The sequence below is a fragment of the Cetorhinus maximus genome, chromosome 21, assembly GCF_964194155.1.
Source record: "Cetorhinus maximus chromosome 21, sCetMax3.hap1.1, whole genome shotgun sequence".
Taxonomy (NCBI): domain Eukaryota; kingdom Metazoa; phylum Chordata; class Chondrichthyes; order Lamniformes; family Cetorhinidae; genus Cetorhinus; species Cetorhinus maximus.
In genome coordinates, this window is record NC_135899.1 from 69446036 (window position 1) to 69462433 (window position 16398).

Consider the following 16398-nt stretch of genomic DNA (forward strand, 5'->3'; position numbering starts at 1 on the left):
CCCTCCCCTGTGGCAAGTTTAGTGATGGGTCCACCGCCTTCTCACCTCCACCCCAATTAAGTCTGTGGTGGGACAGCCTGTGGATGGGCAATTAATGCCATTTAAGAGCCTCACTGGTATTAACCCAGTGTCTTGACATGCGGGAAGCACAACAAGGAAACTCACGAGGTGTTGCTTGCCAGCTCCCAGGGTGGTCCCTCATTCAAAGTCACTCAGTGTCTAAATCGAGGAACCTGACACTGGGAAGGGGCCACCCGCTGAGAGCCAACCCCCCCCAACCTTGCTGCTGATTCCCATCTCCTGTGATCCCAACCCACGATCTCCCTCCCTGGGAGGGGTGGGGTTGAGGGGCTGATGTCACAGGAGATGGGGTTCAGCAGCAAAGGCAGGGGGGTGACTCTGAGCGGGTGCCCCCTTCCCAACATCAGGACTCGCGATCAAACACTGAGTGCCTTTGATCGAGGGACCACATTGGGAGATGGCCCACATCTCTCAGCACGGTCCTTGATTCCAGGGAAGGCCCCTCAGTCAAGTGGCTCTTAATTCCATGGACCTTCCCTTAAAGGAGTGACACGGGGCTTCCACTGGCATCTTCACCAGCAGGGAGACCCCCATCATCTCCATTAAATACCACCCTATATCTTCTCTCTCCACCTTCCAACCTTGCTTTCCTCCTTTAAAATCTATCACTTTGACCAAGCTTTTGGTCATCTGACTTGGTATCTCCTTATGTCGCTCAGTATCTTATTTTACTTTATAATGCTCCTGTGAAGCACCTTGGGGTGTTTTATGTTAAAGATGCTATATAAATGCAAGTTGTTGTTATTTGCATAGCCTTAAATTTATTTAATATTTTCCTGTGTTATGTTAGTGCGTTTGACAAATTAACCCACACCTTTACCTTTGATTTTGCTGCTGAAATAGCTTATCATTAATGCAGCCCATCTACAATGAGCACCACCATTGCATCCACCTCACTATCTGGCTCCAAATGTCTTCTGGATGATGTGCCTTGACTCGATATTGCTTTCCACCCTTTGGCTAGAAAGTACAGCCAATATACTAAAAAGTACCGCCTGCTGTGGGCGTGATCTAAGTGTAGCCTGAGAAAATGAATGTTAGTTGCAAACAGCAAAAAGGCACAAGGTTCTTGCCAGATAGCATATACTTAAAACATCTTTGGATAATTTTGAACCTGCTGAGTGCAATCTTCATTCCTGCAGTAAGGTGTATTGGCAAATCAGACTTGAGGAATAGTTTAGTCAATCTGTCAATATAATCACTAACATTGTCCATCTGAATCTGAACGTAAAAATATAGATGATAACAAAAACTATACCTTACATAAAGATAGTGGGAGTGTTAGATTCACCAAAAGGCCTTACATTTAACCAACATTTGGTGTTGGGCAGTAACGTGCTGCAGTGTTCTAACTCTGGTAAGATCAGCGTGTTCGGCTGGAGTTTATTTGTTCAGGGTAATGTCCTCGTGGATCACTGTGCAGCACATTTTTCTGCCGGGGATTTTGTTAAATTTAACTGCGCATTTGTACATAGAGTACAACGAAGAAAAGATCAGATTTAACCAAGTTGCGGACCTCTTCGCTCTTTTGGAGCTAAGGGCGTTGGTTGCAAGTTTAGCTGCTCTGACTGAACATTTGCTTTGTTGGATCCTCCACTTTGCCTGCTGGTTTAGAAAACTTTGACACTTGCTTCACTCACTTCCTTAAATCCCTTTTTACTTGACGCTCACGAACCCCCGAAAGGAACCTTACCTATTCTGCACATCTTCAATCACAAGCCGCTGTGTTTCACTTCAATTGATTACCGGCTCCTTTCTTCAATGCCGAATAAAAAATCCATTGCGTTCCGGAGCCACATCAATTTCAGGGAATGCAGTCAAGCCACTCCCACTGTACTAACCCTTTCAGCACTGGCTGTTGAGAAATCCCAAAATAAGAATGCTAGATTTAGGTTTTATCTGTCCTTTCAGCTAAATAAAGAAGATTCTTTGGCACTCTCTGAAGAAGGGTGTTTTTCTTGTGTCCTGCTCAACATTTATCCTTCGACCAACACCTAAAAACAGATGATCTGGTCATTTATTTCATTGCTATTTGTGAGATTTTGCTGTGGGTGTAGTGGCTGCAACATTTCCTACATGACCAAAGGAGATCCTGTGGCACAATGGTAGTGTCCCTACCTCTGGGTGCAAGTCCCGTGCCAGCCACAAAGGGAACATTCATGACATGTTTTGATGGCTGAATACCAGCCCAGGAATCCTTTCAACACGGCCCCGCTATTCCCCAAAGGGAGAAGTGTGTGTGAAGATTTGCTCAAAAAAAGTGACCATGCTGCTAAAGTAGCTAATTGGCCGTAAGTGGACACCCTGAGATTGTGAAAGGTGCTGTATAAATACATCAAGTTGGATTTTGTGGGGCCAGGGGGGAACCTCATCAGTTCTGTAGGGGAGGCCTGACAGAATCCAGAGCCCTTAGGCCTCAATGGTGGAGAAGCCATCAATGCAAAATATAAGCCTGAAGTACTTGTAACAATCTTCAGCCAGAAGTGTCAAGTGGATGATCCACCTCGGCCTCCTCCGGAGGTCCCCAGCATCATAGATGCCAGACTTCAACTAATTTGATTCACTCCACAGCTGAAGGCACTGGATAGTGCAAAGGCTAAGGGCCCTGACAACATTCCGGCAATAGTACTGAAGACTGTGTTCCCTAACTTGCTGCGCTCCTAGCCAAGCTGTTCCAGTACAGCTACAACATTGGCATCTATCAGCTATGTGGAAAATTGCCCAGGTGTGTCCTGTACACAAAAAGCTGGACAAATCCAACCCGGCCAATTACTGCCCCATCAGTCTACTCTCCATCATCAGTAAAGTGATGGAAGAGGTCATCAACAGTGCTATCAAGCGGCACTTGCACAGCAATAGCCTGCTCACTGATGCCCAGTTTGGGTCCCACGAAGGTCACTCAGCTTCTGACCACATTACAGCCCTGGTTCAAACATGGACAAAAAAGCTGAACTCCTGAGGTGAGAATGACTGCCCTTGGCACCAAGGAGCCGAAGCAAAACTGAAGTCAATGGGAATCGGGGGAAAACTCTCCACTGGTTGGAGTCATACTTAGCACAAAGGAAGATAGTTGTGGTTATTAGAGGTCAATCATCTCAGCTCCAGGACATCATTGCAGGAGTAGTGTCCTAGGCCCAACCATCTTCAGCTGCTTCATCAATGACCTTCCTTCCATCATTTGGTCAGAAGTGGGGATGTTCACTGATGATTGCGCAATGTTCAGTATCATTAGCAACTCCTCAGATACTGAAGCAGTCCATGTCCAAATGCAGAAGACCTGGTCAACATCCAGCCTTGGACTGACAAGTGGCAAGTAACATTCGCGCCACACAAGTGCCAGGCAATGACCATCTCCAACAAGAGAAAATCTAACCATCGCCCCTTGACACTCAATGGTATTATCATCACTGAATCCACCCACACCCCCAATCAACATCCTGGAGGTTACGTTGACCAGAAACTGAACTGGACTAGACATATAAATACTGTGGCTACAAGAGCAGGTCAGAGGCTAGGAATCCTGTGATGAGTAACTTGTCTCCGGATTCCCAAAACCTGTCCACTATCTACAAGGCACAAGTCAGGAGTGTAATGGAATCCTCCCCACTTGCCTGGATGAGTGCACTCCCACGACACTCAAGAAGCTTGACACCCTCCAGCGCAAAGCAGCCTGCTTGATTGGCATCACATGCACAAACATTCATTCCCTCCACCACCACCACCACCAAACAGTGGCAACAGGGTGTACCATCTACGAGATGCACTGCAGAAACTCACCAAGGCTCCCTAGGTAGTACCTTCCAAACCCAGGACCACTACCATTTAGAAAGACTAGGACAGCAAATACATGGGAATGCCACCACCTGCAAGTTTCCCTCCAAGTCAGTCACCATCCTGACTTGGAAATATATCTCCGTTCCTTCACTGTCACGGAGTTAAAATTCTGGAATTCCCTCCTTAACAGCACTGTGGGTGTACCTACGCCACAGGGACTGTAGCAGTTCAAGAAGGCAGCTCACCATTACCTTCTCAAGGGCAATTAGGGATGGGCAATAAACGCTGGCCTAGCCACATCCCGTAAATGAATTTTAAAAATGGCCACTGTCGGGCCTCCCCCATGATTGAGGCCTCCTGCAGCAGGAGTCCTGCCCGCCAAGAGCTGCCAGCCCAGGAACGTTGTGGGGCCCCAGGACAAAAGTGAGAATAGGATTGAGGTCGCGAGACAGGAGGACAGGGGAGTCGGAGGCAAGGGCTTAAGAGAGACTTTCAGCAGCCCCCAATTCTGGGTACCCTGATCAGACACTGAGTGACTGATAAAGAGAGACCTCCTGGAAGGCCTGGTAGGGTAGCTGAGTGGCCTTCCGAGTGTGCGGAAAAGTCATACAGCTCCTGTTAAATCCTTGAGGCACCACTAAATTGTGGTACTCTCTGGGATAATGGGTGCCAATATGATTATTAATGAGCCTAATTGACATTCCACCACCAATGGCCAGGAATTCCACATCAGCCCCTCCCACCCTCCAACTTAATTAGGGAATGTCCTCCTGCCGACAGGGGACTGATGCGGGGTCTTCCCTGATTAAGTTGGCCCAGCTTCCATGTTTTCTGTTGGTGAAGGCTGCATTAAACCCAGCCCATAGCCTTTCATTTATGGAATATTTCAAATGCACTTGAGAGGGCAGGTAGCAACTCAATCTAACATCTCATCTGATATATGGTACCTCAAGCACTCAAGGCTGCATTATTTGGAGCGTCAGGGGATGCGCAGCTGTATTGTCACTGGGCTAGTAATCCGGAGGCCCAGGGTTATGCTCCGGGGACCGGGGTTCGAATCTCGCAGCAGCAGATGGTGGTATTGGAATTAATTAAAATCCGGAATTAAAAGCCTAATGATGACCATGAAGCCATTATCGATTGTTGTAGAAACCCATCTGGGAAGGAAATCTGTCGTCCTACATGTGACCCCAGACCCACAGCAATGTGGTTGGCTCTGCCCTCTGAAATGACCTAACAAGCGCACTCAGTTGTAATCAACCGCCAGAAAGTCACAAAAAAAAGGTACAGCACATTTGGGTGTACCTACACCAGGAGGGGACTACAGTGGTTCAAGAAGGCAGCTCACCAATGAATGCTGGCCCAGCCAGTGAAGCCCACATCCCATGGCTGAATAATAAAAAAAAATCAGGCCTACATGAAGTGCTCAAGTCCTGAACTCCCAACCTGTTGATTCAGAAAAAAAGTGCTACCATTGTGCCAGACTTCAATGTTTGTTCATGTTGCGCAGCAACTCGGTTACCATGCAAATGTTTCACACTGAAGGGGAAATGTAATCATGGCACATATTTTCAGTGGAGGCCATCACAACATAAGGGAGCAGCTCGAACTTCGCGGGACCATAGCCCAAGGAAGGAAAGTGACAGGAAAAGGAGGCTGAACCAACGGGGCAGCCGTTCAGGCAACGCAGAGAATGCTGCTGCTTCTCACCCGAACCTGCTACTTCCTGCTCCACCCCAGGGCCCTGATTCATCCGTGATGACATCATCAACACTACGTCCAACTTTCTCGCCCTTGGATTGGTTGAAAGTGTTGTCAATCAACTCACCAGTCACGTTAGGTTGTTCGCTAGCAACCAGAGCTGCGAAAGGTGCCGTGAGGGTGGTAACAAGTGGGAGCTGCTGCAGGTTTGTTTGTCTGGGGGTTAATTTGAAACCTTATACCTTCTGTTCCTTGTTTAATTTAATTGAAGAGTATCATTAGGAATGGGCAGTTGAGTTTAGTCCTAAAAAATGTATCTCCTATTTCCCCCCCCCCCTAATTTTTAGTTTAAACGTTTTAATTAATGTATGATTTCTGTCACAAATTGCATTTGAAATGCTGCACATGGGGCAAAAAGCATTTTTGTACTTTGCTTTTAAAAATACTTTTTTTTCTCAACCGTTATTTCAATTAGTTTCTGAGGGTTGTATGTGCTGTTCTGATAAGATCCAGAAATGGGTCCAACCGTTTTGAGTTATCCTCAAAAGAGACACTGCTGTCATGCACAATTCTTAAATTGTGTTGTAGTTTGCAACAGCTTCTGCATCAATCTGAAGGATGCATCCAACAATTCCTGTTAATAAATGTCCAGAGGTGTCAGCTGTGGCTCAGTTCATAGCACCCTCGCCTTTGAATCAGAGGGTTGTGGGTTCATGTCCCACTCCCGGAAACCAAGAACTGTGATTGTACTCGAAAGAGTTGCAATCTGTGACTGTTGATAACTCGAAAGAGTTTAATAAATGTCCACGGCACAGCTGTTGACCTTTTCAGGGCTGCAATAACTAATTGTTCCGAATAGTTTTACCTAGCTTTAATTGGTTTTAGAGTTTGTTTAATTTGCACAATGCTGTTTCACTTTTTTTTAAAAAAAATGATGCTACCTGGAGCCATGTGGATTGTGAATCATACAAGTGCACTGATGCATTTTGCCATGGAGTGCTACAACCTGTGCATTTTTGATCTCAGTATGAGCTTCCAGTAGAGACCAGGTGCTTTCTCTGAGGGAGAATGAGTTTGTGTCATAATAGTGATGTGCTTTAATCTTAGAAAATATCTTTACATGACCCAAATGGGGTGAGCTGTAATAGAGATTTGCAGCTATTATTAGACTAAAATCAATCAAATAAAATGCTTAGGTTGAAGTATGAATTTTGAATGTGCAAAATCTATTTCTTGATTTTGTGTTGTGTACCCATTTTTAATAGAAATGTTAAAAGAATTATCATAACTTCCTGCATGTTGATCTGTTTCATAGACACTTCCAAATACAATGTTAATTAGACATAATGTTGTTGTCACTGTGTTTAACTATATCGGAATTTAGGTTACATTGAATACTGTCTTATCTGACTTTTAATTTTGTTTTTGAAATAGCTTGGATAGAAATTGGTTTCTAATATAAAATTATTTGTGTAAGTGGGTTGCATAAAACACCTTCAATTTTAAGTAGGAAAAGGTTTGTCACAATTTTTACTCTTCTCTAAGTTGTGTTTTCTCTTTTTAGGTGGGTATTTTAAATTTGGTGCCTTCTTAATAAGGGTTTTTATATGAGAACAATTCAGCCAGTGACAATGATAAGAGAGAGTGCACAGATTTGGCCTGAGTCTTCAAACCACTCCAACCTTTGTGACAATGATCAAGAAGGTCTGATCTTTGAGAACTATGACAGTTTGGATTCCCAGGGTGTGGATTTGAGCAACCTTCCTACATCTCTGTTTGCTTGCTGTGTGCATGAAGCAGTCTATGAAGATGAAAAGCAGAAGGTAAGTCTGTAATATAGATTCAGTATATTATTTAATTGTAATCGTTCTTCAAGACCATGCCAAGAAAAGCATTACCAAAAGAGAATTAAAGACCCAGCAGTGGCCAGAAATTGGGGAGGGGTGTGAGGGGATGGGGATGGGGTTGGGAAGGAACATTCTGCTTATCTTAATAGTTTTCTCCTTTTTAAATTGCTCCTCTAAATATTAACCATCATACTCTTTCTTCAAATGTATGTATCTCATAGGCTAAAAGATTGTGTTTCATGCAATACAGGTATTAAGTTTTAATTTTATCAATTGCTCACATAAATAATTTTGTAACTCCCAATATTCTTTGCTTTTATTATTTAATCTCTTTCACTTCATCTAGATGGCTTGTAAATCTGAACTTCAGAATTATCTCAGTTGCTCCAAACTCACTTTCCATTACACCGATACCCTTGAAGCATGAAGGCAGTATTACCATTGTGGCCCATCAAAATAATTGTACAGGTTCAAAATTACATCCAAACTTGTAGATGTTATTCCATGTATGGCTTTAATACAGTTTAGCACTTCCTTGGTTTGACTGTCAAATACCTAGTTGCTTTAATATTGGTATCATTCTGCTCATTTCATGACCTGTACATTTTCACTCCAATATTCTTTTACATGTAAAAGATTCTTCCTTCCCAACATACCCATTTTGCACACCCAAGCAACCACCCAAAGAATAGGGTGTATCAGCAAATGTTTGACTGATGTACAGTGACATCACTGCCTGTAGTTATGTTGGAAACCAACTGTCCACCATGTTTTAAGAAAAGCAGTTGCTCATCAAGGATGTTGTTTTACAAAGGTGGCTGACACTCCATTCTGTTCATAGATGCATTAAGGTGACTTGGGGCTGTAACATGCAGTTGGTAACAACGGTAACTGCTGGGTCACTGGTTAGAATTCATATCATAATGCATTTTCTCATCAATTTATGCTTTTAATTTTTGGTGAACTGTCAGCCGTCAAAAATCCTTAGCCATCCATCCAACGAAACTGGTAAGTCTGGAATGAGTTGACTGTTCTAAGACAACAGCAACAGGCAGAGCTTTTCTGGCTCTAGGGTGGTGGGCTAGGAGGTGGGAATGGAGGAAAAATAGTGGGGAGCTATGCTGGAACACCTCCCTGACGCATTTCCGCTGTTGGGTAAGTCTCCTGAGGGCGGGGCATTGTGTGCATTGGCTTCCTGCTCAGTGAAGGTGGTAGCAAATTCAAATAATTGAAGCTCCAATCAGGGTGATTTTTCATAAAAGCAAAAAACTGCGGATGCTGGAAATCAAAAACAAAAACAAAAATACCTGGAAAAACTCAGCAGGTCTGGCAGCATCTGTGGAGAGGAACGCAGTTAATGTTTCGAGTCCGAATGACCCTTCAACAGAGCTAAGTAAAAATAGAAGAGAGGTGAAATATAAGCTGGTTTTAGGAGGGGGGGTGGGACAGGTAGAGCTGGATAGAGGGCCAGTGATAGGTGGAGATAGCCAAAAGATGTCACAGACAAAAGGACAAAGGTGTTGAAGGTGGTGATATCACCAGCTTCAACACCACCTTGTCGATTTGTCTGTGACCCACCACCTTCAACACCTCTTTGTCCTTTTGTCTGTGACCCACCACCTTCAACATCTCTTTGTCCTTTTGTCTGTGACCCACCACCTTCAACATCTCTTTGTCCTTTTGTCTGTGACCCACCACCTTCAACATCTCTTTGTCCTTTTTTCTGTGACATCTTTTGACTATCTCCACCTATCACCGGCCCTCTATCCAGCTCTACTTGTTCCACCCCACCCTTAAACCAGCTTATATTTCACCTCTCTTCTATTTTTACTTAGTTCTGTTGAAGGGTCTTTGGACTTGAAACGTTAACTGTGTTCCTCTCCGCAGATGCTGCCAGAGCTGTTGAGTTTTTCCAGGATGATTTTTCACACTTGCCTGCATTTCGTTAGCAGCGGAGCAGCCCCTTTCCTTACCCCACCCCCAGCCTGCGTAGCTTCATGGACGAGGCCTCCTATCAGCAGTTTGGAGGACCTTCGAGCCAAAGGTTCCGTTCTCCAAAGAGGGAACTGTGGGCAGGAAAGGCAGTGTCCATGACCCCAATGAGCCATCTAGAGGGGCACCTCCAGGAAAATGGCTCTGCTGGCCCGGCTCTTGACAAGAGCGGGCTGAAGCCCTTCATTGGTCCTGATGTCAGGATCTCAAAGCCTGCAGTACAATTTAGCCCACTGTTGCCATGACTGCTTCTGCCAATTACTTGTCTGCAGGTTTAAAATAAATTAATTGGGTTAATCCAGTTGAGACCCATAAAACACTTATGGTGAATTTAGTATCTTTATTGAAACAGTACTACTTTCCATTCCATCTTTCCCATGGCATCCCTCTCATGCCATATCCATCTGAATCCTTTCATCCCCCTCACATCATCCCCATCCCAGCCCTTCTTCTGATGCCTTCCCCTCCCCCGTTGCATACCTGCCATGCATTTTCCACCCTGCCCCCTGCCATGGTGTATAATGCTCCCCTGCTGGTGGGTTTAAAAGGAGCGGGGTGAGCACATTGTATTCAGTGGGTGCCTGCCCACCTACCAGCCTGCTCCTGTCTCTACCTCAGCTTTACCAGCGGTGGGAGTGGCATCAGGCAGCCTGCCTAACATAGGACAATTGAGGCCCTTAAGTGGATAAGTAATGCCCATTTAAATGGCTCATCCCCCACTGCAGTTAAACCAGTGGGGTGAGAGGCCCAAGCCAAGTGGGCAACCTAGGAGGATTCCCTGCGTGGGCATGGAGATGTCCCTCATTGTGGCCCCCTGGGCTCCTTGGTTGCCCCCCACCCCCCCGCAAGGTGTAATCTTCCCAGTGTCTCGTCTTCCCCCACCCCTCCCCTCCATGATTTCTAAAACCCCAGACCCCAGATACTTAAATGTTCCAATCCACTGCTGAATGTCGTCTCAAATTCTGAGTGCAGAACTGGCAGTGGCCACTGCTCATGGCAGCAGTACTTGAGAGCTGCTGGCTTCTGATTTGCCAGCAGCTCTCCGAAGCTAGATTCCTGTCCCTGAGGGGTGGCAATCCCACCTCCAGCCAATTGGCCATTAAAGGACTGCAGGACAGCTGTTCTTCCCAGGGCGTGGGGGAGCCAAGGTGCCTCATTTAATTCGGCCCCATGTGCACTGGTGTGCCTGATAAATCATTGAACTGTATTCTTTGAGCTGCCTGATCAAATGCCACACACAGTGGAAATGTCTGGTATCACCTTACTCTTTTCCAAATTACTCTATATTCACATTGTCTGTAGAATTAGGAATATCGGAACAGGGGTAAGCTATTTAGCCCCTCGAGCCTGTTCTGTCATTCATTGTGATCATGGCTGATTTATGACCTAACTCCATGAAGGGAATTTTCATGTTGGTGTGCGAGACATGAGTCAGGCCCTTTACCGACCTCCCGAACATACATCTGATTCTTCACTGACTTTGCCCAGGAATTTTGTGTTTTCATAACCTAAGAGATGGGATTTGGAGTATGCCAGTCAGCCTTTTGCACCTGCTCTGCCATTCAATAAGATCATGGCTGACTTAACTGTGGCCTTAACTCCACCTACTTGCCTGCACTCTTTCTCCTCTTCCCCCTCCTCCTCCTCCTCCTCCTCCTCCTCCTCCCCCCCCCATTACCTTTGGTTCCCTTGTCAATCAAAAATCTGTCTTCATTGCTTGTAGGAGAAGAGAATTCCAATGACCCGCTGAGAGAAGAAATTCCTCCTCATCTCTCTCAAATGGGAGACTCCTTATTTTGAAACTAGTTCTAGATTTCCCCCACGGGAGGAAGCATCCTCTCAGCATTGACTCTGTCAAGCGCCCTCAGAATCTTGTATGCTTCAATAAATTCAAGAGTACAGGCCTAACCTGCTCAACCTTTCTTCATGAGGCAAACCCTATATCTCAGAAATCAGCCTAGGGAACTTTATCTGAACTGATTACAATGCAAGTGTTTATCCCTCCTTAAATTAAGTTACCACTGTATTCTAGATGTGCCCTGTACAGTTGTAGCAGGACCTCCCTACTTTTATACTCCATTCCCTTTGCACTAAAGGCCATAATTTAATTTGCCTTTCTCATTACTTGTTGTACCTGTAAGATGACTTCTTGTGATTCATGTACAAAAACAGCCAGGTTGCTCTACCCGATGTTCTGCAGTCCCTCCCCGTTGAAGTAATATTCTGCTTTTGTATTCTTCCTGCCAAAATGGACAACATCACATTTTCTCACATTATTTGCCCCATCTGCCAATATCTTGCCCATTGACTTAACTCATCTATATACTTTTTGCAGACTCTTTGTATCCTCTTCACAACTTGTTCTCCTATCTTTGTATCATTAGCAAATTTGGCTACAATACATTTGATCCCTTCATCCAGGCCGTTGATATAGATTGTAAATAGTTGAGGTCCCAGCAGAGTTTAGGCTTGCAGCACCGTTTTTGAGCTGCAATGCAGCGCAAGGACAGTGTGGGTGCAGAGGCAGGCTAGCTGGAAGGCCCGCCTCAGTTCTCGGAGACAGCAGCCCAAAATTGTATCAATGCCTCCTAAATGTCACCCTCGCCTCCCACTGCCCACCCTTACCACTTCATACCTGCTCAGAACCCGCTTGCCCCTGCCCCCCCCCCCCCCCCCAGTACCCCCGGATATCGTACCTAGTCACTTACCGTTATCCACTCTGTACAGTGCTCAGGAGCCATACAATAACTATGTGAATTCTTTTAAATGCAGGTGTAAAAAAAAAATGAAACCTGTGACAATCTAATAAAACTCTCATTCAGAAATCTGTCATTGATACTGCAAAGAAAAATCTGTACTCCCACAGAAAAAGATTCATCCCCTTAATTGCATAAACAAACGGCCATGTACTCAATTGCACCAAAGGCAGAATGTTATTACAACCTCTTTAAACTGTCAGTCAATTCCTCTGAGTAGTTTTGTCAATAGTCCACCTGCTGAGCTGTGTTTGTAGCTTTTGAAACTCAGTCAAACATTCATAATGGGCAGAGCTATCAAAACAAACCATTACTGTCAAAAGACCCTGAAATTGAAAGAACAGATGGTGTTCCCTTTCCATTTTGAAACAGATTGTCTGACAATTAATGGGGAGCAGGTGCTTACTTTTTAAAGTTCAACAGCGGGCAGTGGTGGGGGTGGTGGTTTTCAAAGTCAGCTGTCTGTACATTTAAATCACAGAACCAAACATGACGGGAGGGTTTAACAACACATTTTTCCACATTCATGAATGCATTATGGCACTTTCTGCATTGAAAAAGTGCTCTAATGCATTGCAACACATGCACAATTCTGTAATGTAATGGTCAACTCACCTTTGTAGGACAGAGCCCTATGATGAGTCACTGCATTAAAAACACATCCACATTACAATACAACATCTCATAGTGACAATTTAAGATGTTAAAACATTTTATACTTACCTGCCAGCATATTCCTGACTCCTCAGCAGGCTTCCCTAGTAGTAACAATCTCTGCAAGGAGGTGCGTTTATTTTGGATGCACCAGGACATGAAAATAGTATGGGCAGGAAATACAATTTTTTTTGTGGCCCTCACAATGGGAACCTCTGAAGAGGTGCGTTTTACATTTTGCACCTGAGGCCTTCTCAACCTGCAAAAACACTACATGATAAGGGTGTGGGGTTGGGAAGGAATAGGAAAATTGCTTCTCCTGCAAAAGATAAAACTATATTCTGTGTTTTACGAGCCAATTCCTGTCTTTGAGGAGATGAAAATCCAACACATATCAACCTTTGTCTGATATGCCTTTAAGATGAACAAAAATGCCTCAATCTCAGACTTTAACTAACAATTGACCTAACATCAACTGCTGTTTGCAAAAGAGAGCTCTAAAGTTCTGTGTGTAGAGGAAAAGACCTTCGGTTAATTTTTAGACCTTGTCCTAGATTCACCAACCACCAGTAATTAGACATAAATACTATGACTGCAAGAGCAGGTCAAAGGGTGGGAATTCTATGATAAGTAACTCGCATCCTGACTCCCCAATGCCATTCCACCGCCTATAATGCACAAGCCTGGAGTGTGATGGAATACCCTCCACTTGCCTGCATGAGTGTAGCTCCAACAACACTCAAGAAGCTTGACACCGTCCAGGACAAAGCAGTCTGATTAATTGGCACCCCATGCGGCAGCTTAAACTTTCACTCCTGCCACCACTGGAGCACCATGTCTGCTTTGCATCATTTACAAGGTCTGCTGCAGCAACTTGCCAAGGCTTCTTCAGCAGAACTTCAAAAACCTGTGACCTCTGCCAACTAGAAGGCAGCAAGTGTACAGCAACATCACCTGCAAACCTCTCATTATCCTGACTTGGAAATATATTGCAATTCCTTCATTGTCACTGAGTAAAATCCTGGGACTCCCTATGAGCAGTGTGGGATTCACTACAAATACTGCGGCAATTCACCACTACCATTTCGAGGACAATTAGGGGCATTAAATGCTGATTTTTGTCAATGATGCTCACATCCTATGAAAGAATAACTTGCCTAAATCCATTTGCCATCGTTTTTTTTCTCCCATTCACTGCATCCATTAATATCTTTTTTTTTGTAATTCTATACCCATTGAGACTATTAGGAAAGCAAAGAATTGCCAAATGCCCCCCTTGTGTGCAGTAAACTTCAATTGTTTTCAGTCACAGAATCTGATGATTATTATTGTTTATCTGTTGCTATATAGTTTGAATAAGCTGTATTCTATTAATTGTTATTTCACAAATCTGAGAAAGCTAGTGGCCTATGCAGAATGCTAAGTAAAACCAGGATTTATGTTCAATCTGAGCTACATTTACATCAGTAGATAATAGTTACTTCAAATTACGCTGCCGTTTTAAGGAGTGGGTGGTTCTCATATGGGATAGTGTTTCGTGTTGAACTATCTAAGTAAATCCTCAAAACCATTTGAGAAGTTTGATAAATGTACGAATTTGGTGGGCAGAGGAATTTTACCCTCTGTATAAGGCATCTTGGGGGTTAAATGCAATACCTCCCAAAAATGGGCACAGGGATCATGATGTGTGATTAACCCACACCTGTTATTTGCCATGCAGGCAGCATGCTGCCAGTTCATTTCAATGATTTCAGCATTCAGCCAGTGCTTAACATGCTGTTGCTTGGCTGCGTGCATCAGCAGAGGACCAATATCATGAGTGGCTAGCACCATTTCGAGCCAGCCTGTACCTCTTAAAGGACAGGTAGGTATGTTATGAGTGCAGTAGGTGCTGACAGTCATTCAGGAAGTGAATTTGACATGGGAAACATTGAAGAATGGCACAATCACACGATTAAAATTTCCACTTTTATTTTGAGTATTATTAAGAATGGCACGATATGGGAGAGCTCAGGTTCCAAAGTTTTCTGTTTTATGTTCTTTCTCTAATTCAGGCTGTACTTCAGGCCTACTATCGTACTCATATCTGGCAGCAGCTGGTTTGTGCAGGGGTCCTTAAGTCAGCAAAGATTCCTTCTGCTTCTGCCGCACCACCCCCTGGAGACGCTTGGAACCTCAAACAACTGTACAAAGCACCAAACACTTGTGGGATTGAAGCAACAGCTAGAAAAAGAAATCAATTAGCAGCTACTTAGTTGATAACCCCTTTAAATAATGCTGGATGGGGTTCTCCCTGGCACTGAATACATGCTCAGCTGTGTGAGGTTGAGAGGTTGTCGGCTGGAGCAATGAGCTCCAAAATGACACAGTTGATGTCTCATCAGCTTTGCACGCTGATTGGCTGCTCTACATCTAGCAGAAGTTCACTGTGTGTAGTAATGCTCTCTCCAATATTGCATCTGCCGTGAACCATCCCACACGCCATGGATGCCATTTCACAGTCAATCCCAATTTCTCACCCCTTGTTTTTTTAAATAGTTTTCTACCTCATTGGAAGAGAATTTTGCCACTACTTCATTGTATGTGCTAAATGAGCATCCCACACGTTCTGTGCTCTAATAATTATGCTTTTATATTATTGGACATTATATTTTTCCAGCAGTAGCTCACCCATTGTCAGTGGAAGTTAGTTGTTGCAAAAGGTACTAAAGGGCATGAAAATTATAGTTTGTTTAAATTTTCTTCATGTAGATGTAGAACCTGGATCATAAAATGATATTTTTCTTGGCTCTGCCTTTCCCAACAAGATAATACTCCATCAAGATTAGAGATGGTAAACTGGAAATTTGAAACAAAAATTGAAAATACATAACTAACAACTGAAAGAAGGCTGGTTAGCGTATTGCATTGAGATTCTTCAGTTCTCTGTTTAGTGCAAGATATTTACCTGAATCTGCAGTGTGTCGAGCAGGCATTAAGCTCAATGAGTGGTAATGACTCGCATCAAAAAACAGAAGCTGGACCTTGCGTCTTTTAACTTAGTTGTCTATTGTTTCAAAATCCTGCAAAGCAATTAAAGGACAAATTGCCAATGGAAAACAAGTATAATTGGTGATTAGGATTTTTATGGGCATGATTTTTTTTTCCACATGCCCACTTAGAGTTTTGGGAATAGGCAGCAGTGCTTCAGTTTTTCATAATAGATATCAATGATTTAGATGAAGGACCAAGAGTTGTTTAAGTGTGTAGTTAATACTGAGTTAGGAGGCTTAGTAGTTTTATTAATAGGAGTTAGAAGTTACAAAGGGATATAGACAGATTAAGTGAATGGGCATAACTATGGCACATGAACATCAATGTGGGAAAGTGTTATTCAATTTCAGTTTGAGAAAGACAATTTGGAATGTTTTCCTAATGTTGAGTGACTGGAAGCTGGTACAAACAGTTCAATCCCATGGTACACTATGACTTTGATGGGTATGTGGCTAGATTAGTAACCCAGTAGCTGTGAGGTCAAATCCAACCACAGCACTTTATTATTTGAATTTGATAAAAATCTGTTGATTGTCATAAAAACACATCTGTACACAAGG

General features: G+C 43.8%; 2 protein-coding genes across 3 annotated transcripts in view; one reads left to right on the forward strand and one right to left on the reverse strand.

Annotated features, from left to right (window-relative positions):
• LOC144695970 (keratinocyte-associated protein 3-like) overlaps positions 1–1982 on the reverse strand; it is a 41979-nt gene extending 39997 nt beyond the window's left edge. The window contains exon 1 of the mRNA XM_078567095.1: positions 1775–1982. Within this exon, the coding sequence (XP_078423221.1) occupies positions 1775–1787 (13 nt within the window). The 5' untranslated portion in view covers positions 1788–1982. The remainder of the gene's footprint in view (positions 1–1774) is intronic.
• Positions 1983–5688: 3706 nt separating this feature from the next.
• Positions 5689–16398, forward strand: part of LOC144695969 (calcipressin-2-like) — a 183761-nt gene continuing 173051 nt past the window's right edge. Inside the window, exons 1-2 of one of the 2 annotated variants that reach the window (XM_078567093.1) lie at positions 5689–5762; positions 7121–7379. In XM_078567093.1, the coding sequence (XP_078423219.1) occupies positions 7164–7379 (216 nt within the window). In that variant the 5' untranslated portion in view covers positions 5689–5762; positions 7121–7163. Of the gene's footprint in view, positions 5763–7112; positions 7380–16398 lie in introns of those variants that run through there. The other variant, XM_078567092.1, reaches the window with a different exon arrangement.